The following is a 19,817-nucleotide window of genomic DNA, read 5'->3' as shown; positions in this document are numbered from 1 at the left end:
CTAAAATCTTTAAGTGCAACTCTGCAATTTGCATAAGACAAATGAAATAGCCTGCATGTTGCCAGTTATTAATGGGAGTGGCCTGTCTTCAGCATTTCTCAAGCTACAGGTCTCTCTGCTGTCCTTTAATCTCTGTTCTGGTTGGTCTGAATCTGTAAAAAGACTGGGCAATTGCTGCTGCAGACTGATTTGGAAAAGGCTGGGATATAGGGGTGAAAAAGCGTATTTTTATGAAGTCAAATAGAATTCAACTAAACAATAAAACTTAAAATTCTGTTACGTTTTTATTTTATCAGAGACAAAAGCATGTGGAATCAAAAGACAAAAATCTTACTAAGTTCTAATTACCCTCTTCACCTTGCTTTTTGTAGTGGTCTTCAGACAGAGATTGAACTGCATTCCTTGGTAGTGTTGCAGCGTAGGAAAGCTTTCACTGTTGATTTCCTGATTATCTTTTGTGGATAGAGAGCATCCACCTCTAGGATGATCTCTTTGCTCTCTTTAGTTTGTATTGTATTCATTTTAAAAAGTAGCTTATAGCAAAGCTTAATAGCAAAGGAATATCATGTAATAAGTTTTCACATTGTGTATAAGAGCTAGGCAAAATGGACAGCTTACTTTTTTATTATATTTATATCCTTAATATTTTTAAACCTATTTTAAAATGTTTTTTCCAGCTTGTGCACTTGTGCCTGTATGTTTGTGTACTATGTTTAATTCATGTATTGCTTTCTTTAGTGGATGAGCGCAATTTTGTTGAGATGCACAGATGGCCCTCCGATATGTACCTGAAGCAGCTTGCTGATTACAGGAATTATATCCATTCTCAGAAATGCTATTGCACAGTAATGTAAAAAGACTGAACATACTCAAAGTACATCTCAACTGGGAAATTTCAGATTGAGAATTATCTGAAGTATAAAAATCATATCAAGAGCAAAAATAAATATTAAGCACTGTATGCTATGCTGTAGTGCACTTACTAATATTCCTTGCTTTGATAATAAATCACTGGTTTTTCTTAAAGGGGTGAGAAATATCATGAGGATTTATTTCAAACATGAGGATTTCACACCCATTAGGATTAAACCTAGCATGGGACTGTGGCATAGCTGCCATCTATTTCCCCTTTCAGTTTCTTTATTTCTTATTTTATTGGTCTTTATGGTTATTTTCAGCTGCTAAGACGTTGAAAACAGTTTTTTTTTAAATCTTGTGTTTGGCCACAATCGCAGTGCAAGAAAGTTGGGTAGCCGACTCATGAGCTCTTTGAATATCTCAGAATGCAGAAATTTACAACCTTTATTGGCTTGCAAAATTAAGGGTCCATTTAATAAACATTCAAGTAACTGTTCCTTTTCTACATCAGGTGAAGTTTGTAGTTCTCATTAACAGGACTTTTATAGTCATATGAGCAGATATTCTTAATTCCAGCAGAATGCTTGTGTGGCACCATCACTATATTGTTTAGTGTTTCCCAATTATCTAAAAATGGAAATACTTTCTCCTCCCAGTAAATAGGATAAGGAAGTCAGTTTTAATAACTTGCCAAACATCTTTGCTAGTGTGGGAATATTTTATGTCCTTGTATGTAAAAATTCAGGAAAAATTTAAGTCAGCTAAGAGCATATCTATTCAGTATTGGTAGAGACAGGGAGGCACAGGAAGGGGGTCCACAGTCATTCTTATGTTTTGTGGAAGAAGACTCCCTAGCCCTAGTGACTTTCTTCAGAAAAAGTTTGTCTCATAAGCAGAAGTTTCCTCCAGTAGCTGATACCGTAAATGTTTCAAATAGATGTCATGGTCATGGACGGAGGTGACTTTTCAGATAGATATGCCAGTCCTATGAAGGACTTCCGCTATTGTAACATGACATTTGGCTCGACTTTCCTTGGTGGGCAGTCAGTATAAAATGAATTATCATAAAGCATTCATAAGCTACTACATATTATGCAAATCTGATTATATTTTTCTGAATGTGTGGATTCTTTTTCCATTATAAGTGATAAATCTTGAATATTATGAATAGGATGATCCTTGTAGGCAGGTATTGACAGTATTCCTTAGGTCACAGGTCTAAATCATTCATTTAACTAGCCCTTATGTTATATGTATGTAATAATAATGATGAGGACGAAATGAACCCAACCTACACATTAAGGTGTCTATCTAAAGACAGATACTTGCTGTAATTGAAACTCTTCACTGTCAGTCTTACTATACTTTTATATCAGTTCTGTTTTGTCAGCAGCCTTTAATTTCGTTTATGTAGTGTCTGAGCCTAGAAAGACACAAAAATACTGAAAAAATTACTTAGTATTTCTCCAAGCACCACAGCAGACCATCTCAAAAGTACCTCGAAAGTATAGCTGTGAGGTGAAGCTGAAACTGCAAATTGCTGGAACTGAATCCTTTTTTGTATATAGAAATTGTTTCTGTATTTCAATGGGATTTCATAGGTCAGTTGTTCTTTTCAAATTCCTTGTTAGAATCATAGGGATTTTCTTTTTTGGTTACATTTTGCAGAATCAAGATGGTATTTCCTTTCCTATTTTGGGACCAAAAAAAAAAAAAAAAAAGAGAGAGATCGTGACTCAACTGACTGTTGCAGGTTCAAAATTCTAAGGTTAGTTTTATATCAGAATAGTGGTGATTGAATTCAATTTTTATTTCTGACTTCTCATCTGGAGTTCATAAACTTCTTCAAAATATGAGATACAGTTATCTGCATCTCACATATAAGGAGACTTAAATGTAGAGCTTTAAGTTGCTTTTCAGGATCACTAAAGAAAACTGTTGAGAAAAAAAAGTAAGTAGAAAAGTAAAATATACAGAACTTAAAGGTAAAAAAGTTATTTTCTAAGGCTGTGATATTCATTACAGTAGAAATTAAAAACTTTAAACATAAACTAACTGCATGGATAAGATTAAAACTTACAGTTTTTTGAAGCATAAGGCCATAGACAAAAATGAGCATACAACTAGAAACATAACTTGTGTGGATACCTGATAGCATGCTTGGTCACTAGCTGTGCTTCTATCAGTAGGCAGCTCAATTATTTAAGTTGCAGTTTATATGCCTCATACTAACTTTTAGTATAAAAGTGATTACAAAAGTTATATATGAATATTGGTCTGTATTGCATGTAGTCCTAAATTTTTAGTATTTTGAAACTTTACCCTATATGTTGTAGGTTTTTTGCTAGAAATTAGTCTGTTGCCAATAGTTTAGATATAGATAAGATGCCAAACAAAATATTATTTTTAACTTCACCTAAATGTTTTATAAGCATCTAAACAATAGGCTTAATGGAAATATCAACACTTTGTATCCAAGCAACAGAAATATTTTGATATTATATATTTTAATTAATTGTTATAAGCACAGGTTTTATACAGAGAAGGCAGGCAATGTAAAAATATTTATTATTTATTCACAAATTTACTGTAACTTACTAATCAGACCTTAAAATAGCTTTCCATCTTACCAGATATCCTCATAGTGCCACCTGTATCAGGTACAAACATAGAATATATGTGATAAATTTATGAAAAAGTTTTCTCCATTATTTTGTATGATGTTTATCTGTAAAAATGTATTTATCTTAACATATTTTTAAAATGAATACTTTACATAGCATTATACTTTAGCATTCAAAGACATAACTGAAAGTAGATCATGATGTTTGGTTAGTTACTGTAGGTAAATTTTGTTAACAGAATATCTTGTTAGCCTTTAGCAGCCTACAGATCATGGATATTCAGGAATTAGAGCACTACTGAGTTTGGTATTTATGACAAATTTTGTATGCGTAATACATTAGGACCTTTGCTAGGCTATGAAGTAAAAATTAGGAAGCAGCTGAAAAAATTATTCAAACAAGTAATTATACTTTGAAGAAAAGTATAATGTGTGAAGATGAAAACTTACATATTAGTTCAGGAAACTGCTAATAACCTCTGCTCCTCTTTAAAATAAAATGTTAATGTCTTGATAAACAGTTTAATATATTATCCAGGGATTTCGTTTTCTAGTTTCATAACTGCCAGAAGAGCTTTTTGCTGTGCAAGAATTAGGATTTGCCTGACCTCAAAGTGGAATCCAGAGGATCAGTGACCTTCTTAACTTGATGGGGTTCAAACCTGCATTTCTTATATCCAAGTATGGTACCCTGACTGTTAAGCGATAAGTTAATTGCTCTTCAACCTTTACGTTTCCAGGCGTGCCATTTACACAAGAAAAAGCAGTGAAGGGAGCATGATTCTGGAACCTCTTGGGCCAATCAGAGGGAGATGCTTTCTTCTCAGAAATTTAATATATTCGATTGGTTATCTGTTGAACCTTACTAGCAGAAACAGCCCTAAGAACAAGTCATGGAAAAAGATTCTTTTGTTCCTGTGGAAAGGATTCCCTCGAATAATGCGTGTTCTTCAGTGCTATCTCCCTTTCTGACTCCAGGTTTCTTTCCAGGCTTTTCAACCCAGTGGCTGGGTCCAATCTTCAAAGCACAAGACTGTAATCACATCAACTTTTCCTCCTTGTAAAACATGCCTCATTTTCATATTAAGGCCGTTCTCCTCTTTATTAGGCATGCTCAGAGGCAGCTTACCATCTACAGCCCTGGAGCTGATCCTGATTTCCCAGTTCCAAGCTACTGAGGCTTGCAGTTCTAAATATCCCTGGAAACAGAACTCCTAGAACATGGGGAATTTTAAGGTCAAGGAAGACAGCAGGGGTTGAATTGGGGTATTATCAGGCAGTAGCTAAGCAGCCTCTAGACAGTTTTGGATTACAGTTTTGGGCAGACATTTAAGTGGAATTTAGATTTCCAATTCCTTTATTAGATCTAACTCTCAAAATCTACTTTTATAGGACAATTAATAATTAAGATATTTAATAACAGATTGCACCATAAAATTTTTGCTGTATTTGATACATGCTAATGCTTGTCCCAAGCTGGCACTGAGCTTTATATTGAAAGGCTAACAGAAAGCTTTCTGCATTAATAAAGTTTTCCGCATGATAATTACAGATTCTCTGCTGTAGTCCTTTAGGTCTTGATGTATTTGATATGAAAAAATGTTAGAAGGAAGAAACAGTTATTTTATTAGGTATGTGTTGAAACTCAGCCTTTCATATGTTTGTCTTTTAATATAGCCTGACAAAAATTTACATGTTTTTAGATTTGGCAGTTAACATTTTGTTAAAAAATAAACTCTTTTTTCTAGTCAGTCTCATGTGATTATTTACCCATTTGTGTTAGAAAATTTGAGCATTATGCTGTGAAGATTTTTCGTAGCTTATTAACTTATAATTTATTTACAAAGTTAGAGTGAGCAAAAAGTGTAAATAATTGCTTGTACTGCAATATTCCCCCAGGTCCTTAAATTAAGACTCACTGCATCAGACAATGTATGCACATATACAGAAGTGGTTTTGTTCTAGTATTTTCTCCTTCTTCACATGACTCCTAGATGAATTCCGAAAATTAGTTTTAGTGAAATATTCCATATTGAATCAAGGGATTTAGGTGCTTAATCATGTCTAAAAATCAGAGTCATATTGGCATCCAGTTTTTTAACTTTCCTCTAACATACTCAGAGAAAATCTTTGCTCCAGCCTCTCATATAATGAAGAAAAAGAAAAGAAAAATATGCTTTGGATACCTTTGCTTGTTAGTGATGCAGCAAAGAGCAGCTAACCTTTATCTTGGTCAGCTCCTGACAATGCTTATTATTCAGAAATAATGGAAGGCGATCAAGCTGAGTAACTATAAAAGAAAATTATGCCAAACACCTTCAGATAAGAGGCAGGAAGGTCTCAGTATTTAACCTGCATAAGAAAAACCTAAGCATTTAGGATGTTTGTATTAGAGAGAGTCCTTGGTCAGGCTGAAAATATTTTTTGCATTTTGAAAGTTGTAGTGGAAAGATTCTGTAGAACAGGCCTGCACAGCGCACAGCTCACAAAGCAATTTCTTTGACCTGCCCTAGTGTCTTGATTAAAAAAAACCTCACTTACGCTTACCTTGCTTCATTCCCCTCGGCATACTGCTAAGCACATGGAAGGCTACCACATGGACTGCAGCTTCTTGCTCATTCAGCTGATCTTTATTTGATTGGGGTCACCCAGGTTATTTATTTGAGAAATTTAAAGGCAGAAGTTCAAGTTTTCACTTCAAGTTTTGCTCTCAGCATGTTGAGAAGTGGGGCTAACTCCTCTGCTTACTGAAGATAAAGTAGCAGTGAGACAGAAAGTGGTGCACATGGAGAAATGTGGTACCAAATGAGAAGAAGCAAGGAGAGAGCATGAGTGGGAGATACTTGAGTTGTAGTCCCTACCATTAGAAGAGGGATATGAAAAAATGTAGGAAGCTGATTTGGTTTACCAGAAGCGAGAGGCAGTTTACCAGAAGCGAGAGAAAAATACCGAACCAGAAATTGAGGAAGAATGCCAAAAAACTCATTTTAAGTCACATGAGAAAAAGAAAGGAAAAGACCACAGTAACTGATTTGTATGAGGGCTGAAGAAAAGGAAGAAGAAGTAGAGCTTACTTCAATGCAGAAGAGCAACCTGTAGAAAGAACTGGTGTTACCCAAGTTACTTTTTGGTGCACATGTTCTGTGGCTGGTGAACACAACAAGAAACCATGAGTTGGCTCTTTTGGGCCAGTGTCCTGCACTTAATCGCAGGAGAATTGCTCAAATGGCTAAATTATGTTACTTCACATGCTTACTAGCTTAGGAGCTGAAAGGCAGTAGTAACTTGCAGGGGCTATGCCTGCCTTTCCTTATGTGTCAGAACACTTTGTACAGTGACTGCAGTGCCAAAACCTACCCTTTAAATGAGGACAGAAGATGATGAGAGGAGGCCAGTTTTAGAAATATGAGGAATAGGGGAAATTCAGGCTGAAGTGAGACAGAGAGCATCATGTCGTTTTAGGTAGACATGTAGATTTAGCAGCATGGAAAGAAAACCCACCCCAGATCTCTTGCTTAACATTCTTATTGCATGATTCTCCTGTCCCTCAAATTGAGAAAAGCAAAATAAGTCAGTTTTTGTTGGTACTTAATCTTGTCCTTTTACTCTGTATTGACTTGTGTGGGGTATATGGTGCAGCATCCATCTAGAAACCATTATTTCTGAAGAAGAGTGCAGCGTGTCCTGATGGCTGCAGGCAGGTGTTAGAATCTGCAATGGACCACTTACTCCTCTGAGTGTTGAATCCTGCCAGGGAAAAGGTAAGAAATCTTTTTGCCATCTGTATACAGCTTTGCCTTTGCCTGACCTACAACAAGACTTAACAATTGGAAATATTTCAGATTCTTTTACAGTAAGTTAGTAAGGCTGATATTTGCAGTGCAGCATTTTGTATTTCCTTACAATAAAGTATGGAAAGACTTTGCAAAAGAAAACAGAAACAATTACTGAAGTGCTTTTGATGCTAAACTAGTGAAGTTACACTCCTTTGAGTGTAAGCATTTCAGTCAAATTATACACAGTGTATTTAGCCTCAACTAGGCACAGATTGTTCAGGAGCATTCATGGAAGACATTCAGGTCAACCTACTGGATTCTGCATGATTTACTAGCGAAGTGAGGACATTTTGCCCTTGAAGTGATGTTCTGCCAGAGCTACTTGAGTGAGGGTTGTATTTTTTTTCTTCTGTGAACATTTTGTTACTCTTAAAATGCCCAGCAAGTAAATTTTATAGGAATTTTCTTTTAAGTGGAAATAGATTGGACCAGAAAATGTGAAAGATTGTGCAGCTCTAAAAACTTTGCATGTTTGAATCTGCCTGTTTAATAGTTTTCATATAAGACTATCCACACCTATAGAATTCCTGTGATGATAGTCTCCTTTCATGGGTTGCATTCTTTACACGTGCTTGTCATTTTAAAATGCTATTTTATATTTGTATATTAACTGTGAATTTCTTTGAAAAATCATGTTTGGGATTTTTGCCTACAGCCTAAAGCATAAGTAGCTGCTAAACAGGAATCTATCTGAAGGCTGTCCAGTGCGAGCACAAAATTCATACCCTATGATGGGTTTTAAGATCTAGTAAGCTAATAAAATTTACATTTGGCCTTTCTGGAAAGATAATAAAGCCTATGGCAAGTGCAGGTAGGTTTATTTTTACCTGCCAGGCAGGGATACATTGCTGGACCTCTTTGTAAATTACCGTAAGGCTTCTGGAAGATGGCATTCCTTTTCTGCTTAACTCATTGCTAGTTAAGTGTTTTGAGAGTGAGTTATTCTTTTTGAGTTACGTGTAGGGATTATCCTCAAGCTGGTTGGCTGTTGGTGGATATTTCTCTTTTGAAGCAAGAAAAATAAGGGAGAGATTTGATCGTAATTTTGCCTGGAGTCATTTACCAATTGAGGCTACTGGGGTATGTAAGATACTGGAGTGTGTTCTTAACTGTCTGTTTCTAGCAGACTCATTAACATGCCCGTTACCTGCTAGTGTCGTTCATCAAGGTAAAAATGATTCAGCATGGTGATTTCATATATTCACTGCTGTTTTCTGTTTCCTGGTTATTAGAAATTCTGATTAATACCCTGGTTGCCTCATCTGTAATAAATGCTTTAGGAACTAATTGAATATTCAGAAAAACAATGGTATGCTTTGCAATTACAGTTTAATGCAACTCTTTGTGCATTTGTCATGCACCTAAACAAACCTCTTGTTTCAGAGCCCCTAAGAAACCCCAGATTCCAATTTTATCAATGTTAGTTTATTACTTAACTATATTGAAACCAAGAATTTGAGACTTCAGAAACAGCTATGGTAAGCTACTGTAACTGCATTTTATAATAAATAGTGTGATTCTGATTATAGGTTATAATCAAAACGAGCAAGAGCCTTTTTATTTGAGGGGAACTTGATGAGCCTGAGAAATGGTGTGTGGACAGACCTAAAACAAAAAAAATGGAAACCTGTTGAAGTTGAACCCTGCTGTTCTCAAAATGTGAACAGTGTCTCTTGTACGATACTGAGAATTTTGGAATTAAAGCATGTATTTAGCTATTTCCGTTCTCCTGCCACAGTTGTGTGCATTGTGCTTGTTGGCAAGCTTTGTAAAGGATGAGGCTAGCAGGGCAGTGCTGACATTGTAGCCCAAAAACTGGGCTAGATCCTTCTCCTTGGGCCTTTTCTGTTCAGCAAATCCTAGAGGTTAACTTGTTTATCAAAAATAAAATCAAGTTCAGGTGCTAGACTTTAAAAAATAATTTTTGTTTCACAGTTTTTAATTGAACTTTCAAAAAAATAACAGGCTTTTAATTCTGACAAAAAAGGAGAAAAAACAAGGATGAAGAAGAAATGAAAGATGAGTGAGGAGTATTGAGGAGGGTTTTGTTCTTTTGTTTTTTTCCTCATCCCTGAGTAAACCAAATCTTTAAACTCTTTTTTTAAGATAGTGTTATTTTAATGCCAAATATTTGAAGCAACTCTTCATCTAGTTTTACTTTGCAATAATCACTCTGATTTCCTCTAAATCTGTTTCCCAGAACAGCACTGTGTGCTTTTGGCCTGAGCTTGGCCAGTGCTATCTTAGTGGCGTATTCTTCAATTGACAGCCTCTTAAACAGGCTACACAGCCCCAGGCATTTTCTATCCCAAACAGCCCTCAGTTCAGAATGATTACAGTCAGAAATGAAAGATCTGATACATAACTTCCTGCCAGCAGCTGTGCTGTAACAAAATATTTACAAAAAAGTGCTGCTCAGACTAGTCTCCATGTCCCTGCCATGAGACGTGAGCCAAAAGACCGTGGGTCATAAGGGCAGGGGCAGTGCTTACAAGCTGCAGTGGTTATTTTCAAGATTGCATTCCAGAATACCAATGTTACGGTTGTCTGTGTACACTTTGAGCTTAGTCTATTTAAAGAAATTCTTATACTACATAGAGAACACTGAGAGTTCCTAGCAAGTCATTTGGGAAAGAGAGGCAGAAAGAAGACTGAAGAGAAAAGAGAGGGGCATTTAGAATGAGTGTATGAATTGATCTATACAAAAAAGAACCAGAGGAGTGCGCACACTGAGTGCAAGCGTATTTTATTTGGCCGAGATAGATCTCATTCTAGACTTCTTTCCAGCATTACAGAAAGGATGAAGAAATGTAGCACATTGAAGCACTTATCAATGAAATCAAAAGAAATTGCATTCCCCCCCAAAAGATTCTTCTGATGCCACAGTAGGAAGTTAGAAGGAAGTTGTTCCAAAGGAAGTTGTTCCAGGAAATACGTGTGTCAAAATGTCCTCATTTGTTGTAGCTGGTGGTCATCTTTCTCCTGAAAGTAGAAACAGTAGACATAAAAGATACAGATTCCTGCTGTTAGGAATTAGTTTATTGATAAGCTATGTTTATAGAAGAGACTTTGGAGACCTTTTAAATAATGTTTTTATGTGTGTATATATATGTATTCATATATATTTATTTACAAACACATGTACATGTGTATCTTTGTATTTTTATATATACATATTATAAGGAAGTCTAGCCATCTTTGCTAAAAATCATTGTACAAAACCAGTAAGTTTGCCACATGATTGCTTTTATATTTGGCCAAGGATACCGACTACCATAATGCTTGTAAGCTTGTTATTGTGGAGAACACACAATATTTAAAGTGCACATACATGCACGCACAGGCATCCTTGTCTGTTTTAACAGAGTTGGTTGCATTTTAACTTTGGAGTAAGCAGGAGCTGACAGAGGACCAATCAAAAAATGTCTAAAGTCATGTTAAATGGTTAACAGATTTCACAGCTATATCATCCTTTTTGGTCAGCATAGAAATAATGTCCTAAATGTCTCTTCACCTGTACGTTTAAAAGGAGGAAATGGATATTCTCTTTTTGCATGATAATTAACACAGCAAGCGCATTGACACAGCAGGGCTATAGCTGGCTGTCACTCAAGTGTGGAGATTTGGGGGTTCCAAAGTGGCTTCATGCTGCACATTCCAGAAAGGGGCCTAGGCCATTATATCCCCGTCCCGTGCAAGAGAGATGTTAATTATGGTAGGGCTGAGATGTGCCACATAATGCCATTAGTTGCCCTTCTTCCATCAAGTGTGCCCTTCTTCCAAGTCATGAGTGACAGATACATCCTTTGGGACTGAGAAGCTCATTGCTGTGGTTTTATAACACAGGAGGAACAGAAATTTCGTACTGAACTCTTAGAGGTTATCAAGTTCAGAGATGATTGTCAAACATCGGAAAGCAACTATTTACCTGTAAAGAGAAACTGTTACTTCTAGGCACTGTACAGATAAATGAGATGGGGCAAATCTTCCTCTCCTCTGTCAGGAGTTAATGCACGCAATATCGAATATATCTGTCTGCAGCTCGTTGTCTGTGCTACCTTAATGCCTTAGCCAGTGATCTGAATTGTTTCACAGGGCCAGGAAGTATCCAAACATATCCTGGCTTTGTAGTGAATGTGCAAATGCCTGTTTTCCACCAACTGATCCAACCTCCAGATTCCAAGGGTTTTGCTGAAGGTAAGACTTAGGGAAATATGAACCTGGCTCAGGATGTTAATTGACTGAACTAATTCTGGTGTTTGGTTCTCCTCTAATCTGTCAGTGATTAGTCCCAGAAACCTGCTCTTTTAGGTGTGCCTGCAAACCCAGGGTCCCTAAACCACCTGAGCCGCGTTGTTATCTACTGCACACTGTTCCACTGTGCAAAAGGTATTACACAGGTGATGGAACCCTTACAAATTTAATCGGTATCCATATATTGTTTCCGTAGTCCACTGCTGCAGCGTTCGTCCATACCTGTAACTGCAGTATACACGAGTCTGTCAGGCTTACACTGTGTAACAAAATTACATGCAAGAATACCTTAACAGTATTTCTTTAGAGACACAAGTTAGTATCTCTGTGAACTACTGTGGAAGACTTAACTCAATCTGTTAAGAATTAGTTAAGGGATTTCTAAAGGTTAGTACTGTGCCATGTAGACAGGCCTTTACATTCTGATTAGAAAATTTTAGCTCATACTTTACTAGTTCATACCTAGGGTTCTACAGAGCTCTTGTGCTAGCCAAAATGGAAACCATCATACTGCATGACTGAAAAAGTATACCCATGCCACTGTCTGTAACACGTACATTAGCATGGTAGCAGAAAAGTGCAGCAGATCCTCCAGAGTGTCCAGAAGTTTTTTAAAGCCAATGAGAATATAAGACCCCATCTTCTCTACCATTAACAGTCAGACTAAAATGTCGAGGCTTTGGTTTTAGACCAACAGACTCAATCTTCTTATATGGAGGGGAAAAGAAAGATCTCCTAGCTGAACCATTTTGCCTCAATCCTTTTACAGGCTAGCAACTATGGCCTATAGTGTCAAACATTTTGGAAACATTTCTCTCAAGTATGCAGTAAGAAGTTCACAGTGAAGATAACTGCAACTGAGAATCTCAGAAATGAATTCACACTTCACTGCCATGTAATGGTATACAGCACTGCTCAATCAAGTTGTCCCTTAGTATTAAAAGTGGAAAAAAACCCCACGAAAATTAGCTGCAAGAATTTTGTAGTTTCCAATCAGAAAAAGATGACATAGGAAAAACTAAGTTACGGATTTTAGATAAGGGACAAGTCTGCAAGGGACAGTCCTTCAGTCTTGTAGCCAGAGCCTTTGTGCTGCATATCGAAATCAACTGCATTGTCCCCTATAAAGCTGCAATACACACAATACCCGGTTACGTAGTCAAACATTATCAATGTCATGGATGCCTAAGCTAGATTGCTCAGTACTATACTCACATTTCATCTACAGTACTGAAAAATCGTTACTGTTGGCCAGAGAGTGTTCCCCACTACTTACCCTTCTGCTACTGTAGAGCACCAATTTTACATAGCATTCCTGGGAGTTGTCCGTGTAAATCTTGCAGCCGTGAACATCCACCAAAGAAGTCTTCTCCAATAAACACCCAAGGGACCTAGATACAAAAACAAGGATATGCATTGGTCTGTGAAGAGAGACCATTTGTACAGCTGAGTCACCGAAGACAAAGAGTGAGCAGACTCATCTCCTGGGCAGCAAACTTCATGTTAAGGAGGCTGTAATTTACCAAAAATCTCTCTCTTCTTCCATCTCCCCCCACCCCAAGTCTGTCTGAAAATCTACTGTTAGGAAAGATGAAAGGGTAGAGGAATATTCTACATTTTATAGAGGGTGCAGGACATCTGATGCTTTGAACAGTATTGGTCCTAACTTTCAAAACTGTTTTTAGGATAACAAAAAACCTTGTGCCAGGAAGAAAGCAGTGCCATGACTGAATGCACCTGCTTAGCCCTGTAAGACACATTCCTGGTTCTGAATTAGGCAGATCGCTCTGCTGGCCAAAGTGACTTTTTAAAGCCTGTTATATTTAGCACAGCATGAATGCTGATTTCTTGCAAAGAATTTAAGAAGTCAGGAATGTTTATGACTGTGAGAAGTCCAACAGCAACTGACTTGCAAGAATCAGCCTGCAGCTCACTATGCAAATTCTTAACAGAGAAAAATCTGTTTATTAGTCTTTGGGTGTTTCTATGTTATTATTTTAGTACATGGCATTTTTGAAGCAAATGTGCAGTTAATCCAGATTAACCCTTTTTAAGTCACATACAGAAGCAGTCCCAAAGTATGCAAACAGGATTTCTTCAGATGAAACTAAACTGGGAATTACACTCTAGGATAGCACTAAATGTGCTCAAATACTGATGATCTCAAGGCTGTGAGCGAGCAGCTCCAAGTGCCAAGACCTTCAGCATGTACTAAGCATGTATGTGCCAGTAGGATATTCTCAAAATACTGAGATATCGCACCGTCCTCTAAAGCACTTCCTATGCTATAAAAAGGTGCCAGGTGGCACATGCACTTTCATATCAGTTGCCAGTTGCCTGATTGTCACAGTTATTATCAAAGTCACTGGTTAGCAAACTTCTATTTCTGGCACAATCCCTGCTCTGCTTACACTTCTTCTTGCCTTCTGTCCTCTTCCTCCTTTATCAGCCCAGCCATCTGTTTTAGTTTCTTCCCTATGCTGGTCCTTTTTCAGAATGCCTTGCCTTTCCTTTCACTTCCTCTGTGATTCTTTTCCTCTTTGCGTTGATTGAATTCCTCTCATTGCAATGACAAATTCAAGCCCTGCTGAATTACAGCACATTCAGTTTGGTGCTCCCATGGCAGGTACAGCAACCAGTGAGCTTGTTAAATCTGTGCCACAAGAGGCGCAAACTTCTCTTCTGGACAGATTGCCTTCCTACTGCTAAGCTGCCAATCTGATGACTGTCATCTGGGTAGAAGAGGACTGGTAATCAAAGTGGAGTCAAATTTAAGAAAAAAAAAGATGCTCCTGAAGACCAGGAACAATAACTGAATCTCAGCTTCTCAGACCTCCTGAAGGCATGCATGATCTTCTCTCTGCAGTAAGAAGTGAAAATTGTTGAGCTGGGAAACATTGCATCTGCTAAAGCCGGGCAAGATAAAAAGAAGAAAAACACAGGCAGAAGTGAAATTATAAAGACAGTAATAGCTCAATGACTCAAGAAAGAAAATTTGGACATGAAGAAGTGTAAAATTACAAAAAAAAAAAAAAAAAAAAAAAAAGAGGAAAAAGTACCCAATAGGAAGATGGCAGCTTGGAGATATCAAGGATGAGCCTGTTCCAAGGAGCAGTGGAGGGAGGCCAACCCTTTCCTCCCTGACTGATGACTACATGGACAACATAGACTCATTGGGTGTCTCATCGACAAGATGAGCATATGAATGCTTACCCTGTAGCGTGTCAGTCATAGCTGGTCAACAATTTTAGTGTACTTTTAAATGGTGTCCCTTTGTAAAGGATTTGCTAACAAAAGTGACCCAGTGAGGGAGTGCTACAGGCTTGACAACAGCTTCTGGATCAGCTAGGTATGTGGCTGTGTGAGGCACAAAGAAAAGGAGGCTCCTGGCAGGAGGTGGGAGCAGCAGTTTCTGCACTAAGTCTGTAACCTCCTTCTGGAGCCCCTATCCCCTGCTCCTATGCAGCAGTAGGCAGGTCTAGCTTCTGGAGGTGCTACTGGAGGAGGCAGAAGGGCATCAGAGCCTGAGGACAGATACCTTCTCCCCCATCTGTTTCCTGCTTAACCTCTCTAGGCATCCATGCTGATCCAAGGGAGGACCATTTCGCGGTAAGCTGAAGTAGAGCAGTAACTTTCAGAACCTCTGCTGCTCCCCCTTCCCCAACATGTGAAGTATGCCCTGTCAGGTGGGCCATGTTGGCCTTTTTCTGTTGGTGTTCGCAGCACAGGGGACAGATTGGCCCATTAGGAACATTTTTGTTAATCTTCCCCCTTGCCCTATCATGCTACCTTTTCCTGGATTTCTTGGTGCTGTTAGCCACCTCTTCTCCCTCCCCCTCTCATCTCCTTTTCAGTTAAGGGCTATGTTAGCTTCTGAAGGAATTAAGCGTTCTTGTTCTTAAGCAATGCTCCTGGGCTGTTTCTGTTTTGTTTCCAGTGCATATCCCACCCACTCTTTAACTCTTGCCTGCACCAGAAGTGGGAAGAAGGCCTACTATGGGGGATGGCAAGGCATGGTCCTTTCCCACACGGCTGCCTTTAGTCTTTGTAAAGGGGACGTTTTCTAGCTCTGAGGTCTTTGGTGGCAAAGTTACTTCCTGGTACTAAGCAAGTCTTGCTGCAAGATCTCTTGTGGCAGGCAGCCTGCTGCATCGTGACATGCCTATGGCTTGCCAGGAAGGGTGGCAGGGCAGGGTCTCTCCATGAGTAGGGTGCCTAAGGCAAAGCCTAGGTAAAGAACAGAAGCATTCCTTTGGCAGGACTGGCCAAAGGGAGGGAAAAGGAACAAAAGCGCTTGTGCTGCTGGTTGGAGGAGCAAGAAAAGATTTCTTTCAAGAAAGCACGGGGAAGTTTGTTTTTTATCCGGCATGGCCAATTTAGTGAACAAAGCTTTCCCTGAGCATAGCAAAATCCCTCAAACCACAGCACCAGCTAAGACAAGCCCTGCAGAGCACAGAGAAAGCAAAACCTCTTCCTCCATCCCTCTTCTGCTGGGAAATTACCGCCTGCTTTCAGTAAGTTATTTCTCTCATTGGCAAAGCTCTAGCTTCCCCCTCCCTCTCCATTCCTTGTCTGTTAGGAAATTTGCTTTCACTTTCCATGGCTGTCTTCTTTCACTAGTAAGGCTATCAATCCCTCTCTTGCTGGGAAATGAGCTACTACTTTCAGTATCTCGCTTCTCTGGTAAAGCTGTCCAGCCTTCCTCTCCCAATTCCTCCGCTGCTGGGAACACACTTCTGCTTTCCAGTTACTGCTTATATTTTCCAGCATCACTCAACACCACTGCTGTGATTTAGCACTCTCAGACATAAGACTGAGGTTTCTTTAAGTCTGTGGAGACAGCGATAGGCACATAGCAGTATATCACAAAGGTCAAAAATGGTACAGGTGCGGGGCCCAGGGAAGACATAGTCAGATTAACCATGCTTGCCTGAAAGGTGTAATGGGTCAAATACCATGGAAGGTTGGGGCAGAGGGAAGGCACGTGAAAGACATTTATTGGCAATCTAATTTCATTAATGGAGTCCCACAGAGCAGGAGGCATCTTCATGCAAACACATGCCCCTTTCCCCTTCCAGTCAGCCCATCTCATGGCACACCTGCCAGCTTTGCCATCCCGTTTGCCTCCGAAGGCACAGCTGGCATACCAGCCACGGGGGCATCCTTGTGTGCCCTAACTGCTGCCATGAGGCCCAAAAGGCTACACATACAGCTGCCTGAGAAACCGGCCTTTGTTGTTCCAGCTGGAATCAAGAATCCCATCTGCATCTCCATCCAGAGAGAGTACAGCAGGAGTTCATAATCTGAAGGACTTGGGGAACGCTTGTATCTTACCTGTCTGTCTCGCTGTGCCATCTTGCAGTGACTTGACTGAATGTATTCTTCACTTGGAAGTGGCTGATACTGAGAATGCAACTGAACTGGTCTCCTTCATTGTTGGGGTAAAGTGTCATGATCCAGCAATGAAGGGGGTGCCCAGTATTTCTGATGCTTCAGGTTGACGCCTGAGTGCTACAAACAACCATTTCCATTTGTGGAATAAAGGTACCAGGGTCTTCTTGTGGCCCAAAACTTCAGAACGCTTGGGTGTTGCATGCTTCCATGAGGCTGACCAAGATGCCTGCCATGGTCCTGTGTGCCGTATAAGGGGTAGCCCTTGCTGTTAATGTAATCGTAATCACACCATGCTAGGGGCCAGGCTGGGCATCAGGCAGTAGATGCAGACAGTTTGGTCACCTCCAGAGAGTAAAAGCTTTGATGATCTTGTGCACATCCCCCAAACAATTCATCTACTCGAATGGGATTTGGAGGCTGGGCTCCAGCACCTTGCTAATGAACTCATCCATGACAGACTTACCTCAAATTGCTGGGCCATATACTGATAGGAATTGACAGGCACAACACCCTAGAAAGCAAATCCCAGCCTCTTGAAGACAGCTAAGGGATCCCAAAGTTTTATGCAATGATAGCAAAGCTGTGGCCAGCTGACAGCAGCAGACTCCACTGTGCTTACACATCAAAAGCACTGAATTCGCTGTTGGTCCTTCTGTGTACTAAAGTTGAAGAGATGCCATTAATGTGAGCTCATTTCTTGTGCTTAAAATTTCTGGTCAGTTGAGAACAGCAGTCACAGTAGCAAAGTCTCATAGGTGTCTCCCCTCCTTCCACTTCAAGACTTCCCTCCTGGACTATGAGCCCCAGAAGCATCAGTAAATCTACTTGTGCCTACCTGCTGGCCCCCACATGTGCTCAGTTTCCAAATTCACTATGGCGACAGGGAGATAAGCATGCCATAAGGTTCCCTCTGTCATGTGTAAGAGGTTAAAAATGAGAAAGCAGGGTCAGAAACAAGTCAGGAACAGACCTAACTTTGTGAGTGAGGATTTCACAGGAGGACAGTGAAAGAAGCGATGTATTGCCATCATCTATGCAAGACAGACACCATGGCACTTTTTAGAACAGCCATCTGAAGAGCCTGCTGTCTTCAAAGCAGAAGTACAAACTTGGATTTATCCTGGACTGATATCCCACATGTCTGGTGGGGATATTGCATCCATGGTAATGCATCAGGGCAGAGTAAATTCCCCGAAACTCAGAGAATGTAGATACTGTGTCCTCAGCATTTCTTTTCAATTTCAGTTCACAGAGCCAAACCTGCTATATCTTGCTATTTGTTAAGGCAGACTGCAAAAAAAAAAAAAAAAAAAAAAAAAAAAGAAAGAAAAGAAAAGTTGCGCAAAAGCCTAACTAATGCTGAAGTGTCAACTATCTGACCTGTGTGACAGCATTTCTAAATGAATTATTTCCTGAAACTCATACACATCTTATAATGTTGATACACTGATACAAATCCAATTATTTAATTAAGCTTTGAAATAAATGGCCTTTAAATTTTGTAAGTGCAGTATCTATTTTACTGCCAGCTAAAATGAGGCAACTCTGAACGCTTTATCTGCTCAAAGTCAGAGGGAAGGCAAGTGTAAAAATTCAGATAAACTCCCATCTCTGTCTTCTCTCACTTCCACTCAGGCTGCTCAAACACATTTTTGTTTTGCATGTGTGTTAACTATTACAATTTTATGGAAAGATCTTTGAAGGAACTTCTGACCGCTATCTAGAAAACAGAAGATTGCCTTCTACATTAATCCTTCTCTAACTAGTGGAGTCACGAACTAGGAGTTAATGTGGGGCTCGATTACTTCCCGGCTTCTGCATGTCACAACAGCAAATACATTCCACACAGGTACAAAACATTCTTGGAGGTGTCACGGCTCCCCAGGAGGCAGCTTGCGTAGAGCGAAGCTTTGCAACGAGGTCCTTATGAAGGGGATTAGTGTGCAGTTCTAGATACGGAAGCGCAGATTTGTGCAGTTACTCTATGAGAAGGCACTTTCCAGGGAAGCAGAAAAATGAAAAGAATATTACAAACATTTAAAAAATAAAATGAGGATGTGGCTTCTCCTTGTGATGTGGCTAGTTTTGCTGCAAAATTTACTTGGGAAAGAGACCTCGCTTCTGCCTCAGTAGCAGCTAGCACTATTTTATTTCTGAGAAAAGAGTAACAAATTCTGAAATAAGAATTTGAGAACTTACTGTTCTTTGCCTTGTTACTTCCTGGAGGTAATCCTGGACTTCATCCATCCCAGTAATATCAACTAAATCCAGACATCCTTGCCTGAAGTTAAATTTTCTGAGGATTGCCATCGCGTTACGGTAGTAAGGGCAGCTTGGTTTCATAAAAACAGTTACTTTGCCCGCTCCGATTCTGCTACTCACAAACCTGTCAGCCATGCTTCTTCTCAAAGATGAACAGGAATGCTGCACTCTACGAACTGCCTCACAAGCAGACGGGATAAAAGCAGCGATCTCAGTCTGGGATATTTATGAGCTGCACAGTGCCTTCCTCCTCGAAAACTCCTCCCCAGAAGGCTGGACTCTCTTCACAAGATCGTACACTTTAAAGCAACGATACTTCTACATCCTGTGTATTATTATAAAAAGTCTATGTTTGTGAACGAATCAATAGTTTAAAAAGAGGAGGACACTTAACTATCATGTGTTCTTTCAGCACATGACCTTTCATACAAGATCTGCAGTAGCTGCTCATTAACTAATGCACTGGCTAAGGTCTCCATCCTACACAGGCTTGGAAAGTGTACTTAACATTATGTACTTTCTTCATGACAAGCTATCCCTGCACCCAAAACTTTGCCTATAACAAAAGAATTAAATAGTATCCTAAAAGC

The 19,817-nt window shown here is 39.3% G+C and overlaps 1 protein-coding gene and 1 non-coding gene across 5 annotated transcripts in view; one reads left to right on the top strand and one right to left on the bottom strand.

Moving 5' to 3' along the window:
- LOC112980285 (rho-related BTB domain-containing protein 3) overlaps positions 1–5,232 on the top strand; it is a 34,569-nt gene extending 29,337 nt beyond the window's left edge. For 3 of the 4 annotated variants that reach the window (XR_010385587.1, XM_026095014.2, XM_026095013.2), the window contains exon 12: positions 739–5,232. Coding sequence is in view for 3 of the 4 variants with exons in the window: in XM_026095014.2 (XP_025950799.2) it covers positions 739–854 (116 nt within the window). In the remaining variant the exon portion in view is untranslated. The remainder of the gene's footprint in view (positions 1–738) is intronic. The other variant, XM_064500026.1, reaches the window with a different exon arrangement.
- Positions 5,233–10,046: 4,814 nt separating this feature from the next.
- Positions 10,047–19,558, bottom strand: LOC112980287 (uncharacterized). Its single transcript, XR_010385578.1, has 3 exons — positions 19,352–19,558; positions 12,848–12,962; positions 10,047–10,299 (listed from the first exon to the last, which is right to left on the bottom strand). It is a non-coding gene; the product is annotated as an uncharacterized LOC112980287 (transcript).
- Between the last annotated feature and the right edge of the window lie 259 nt (positions 19,559–19,817).

The sequence above is a fragment of the Dromaius novaehollandiae genome, chromosome W (assembly GCF_036370855.1).
Source record: "Dromaius novaehollandiae isolate bDroNov1 chromosome W, bDroNov1.hap1, whole genome shotgun sequence".
Classification (NCBI taxonomy): Eukaryota; Metazoa; Chordata; class Aves; order Casuariiformes; family Dromaiidae; genus Dromaius; species Dromaius novaehollandiae.
The sequence above is the reverse complement of the archived record's forward strand: the minus strand, read 5'-3'. Positions and strand labels throughout refer to the sequence as shown.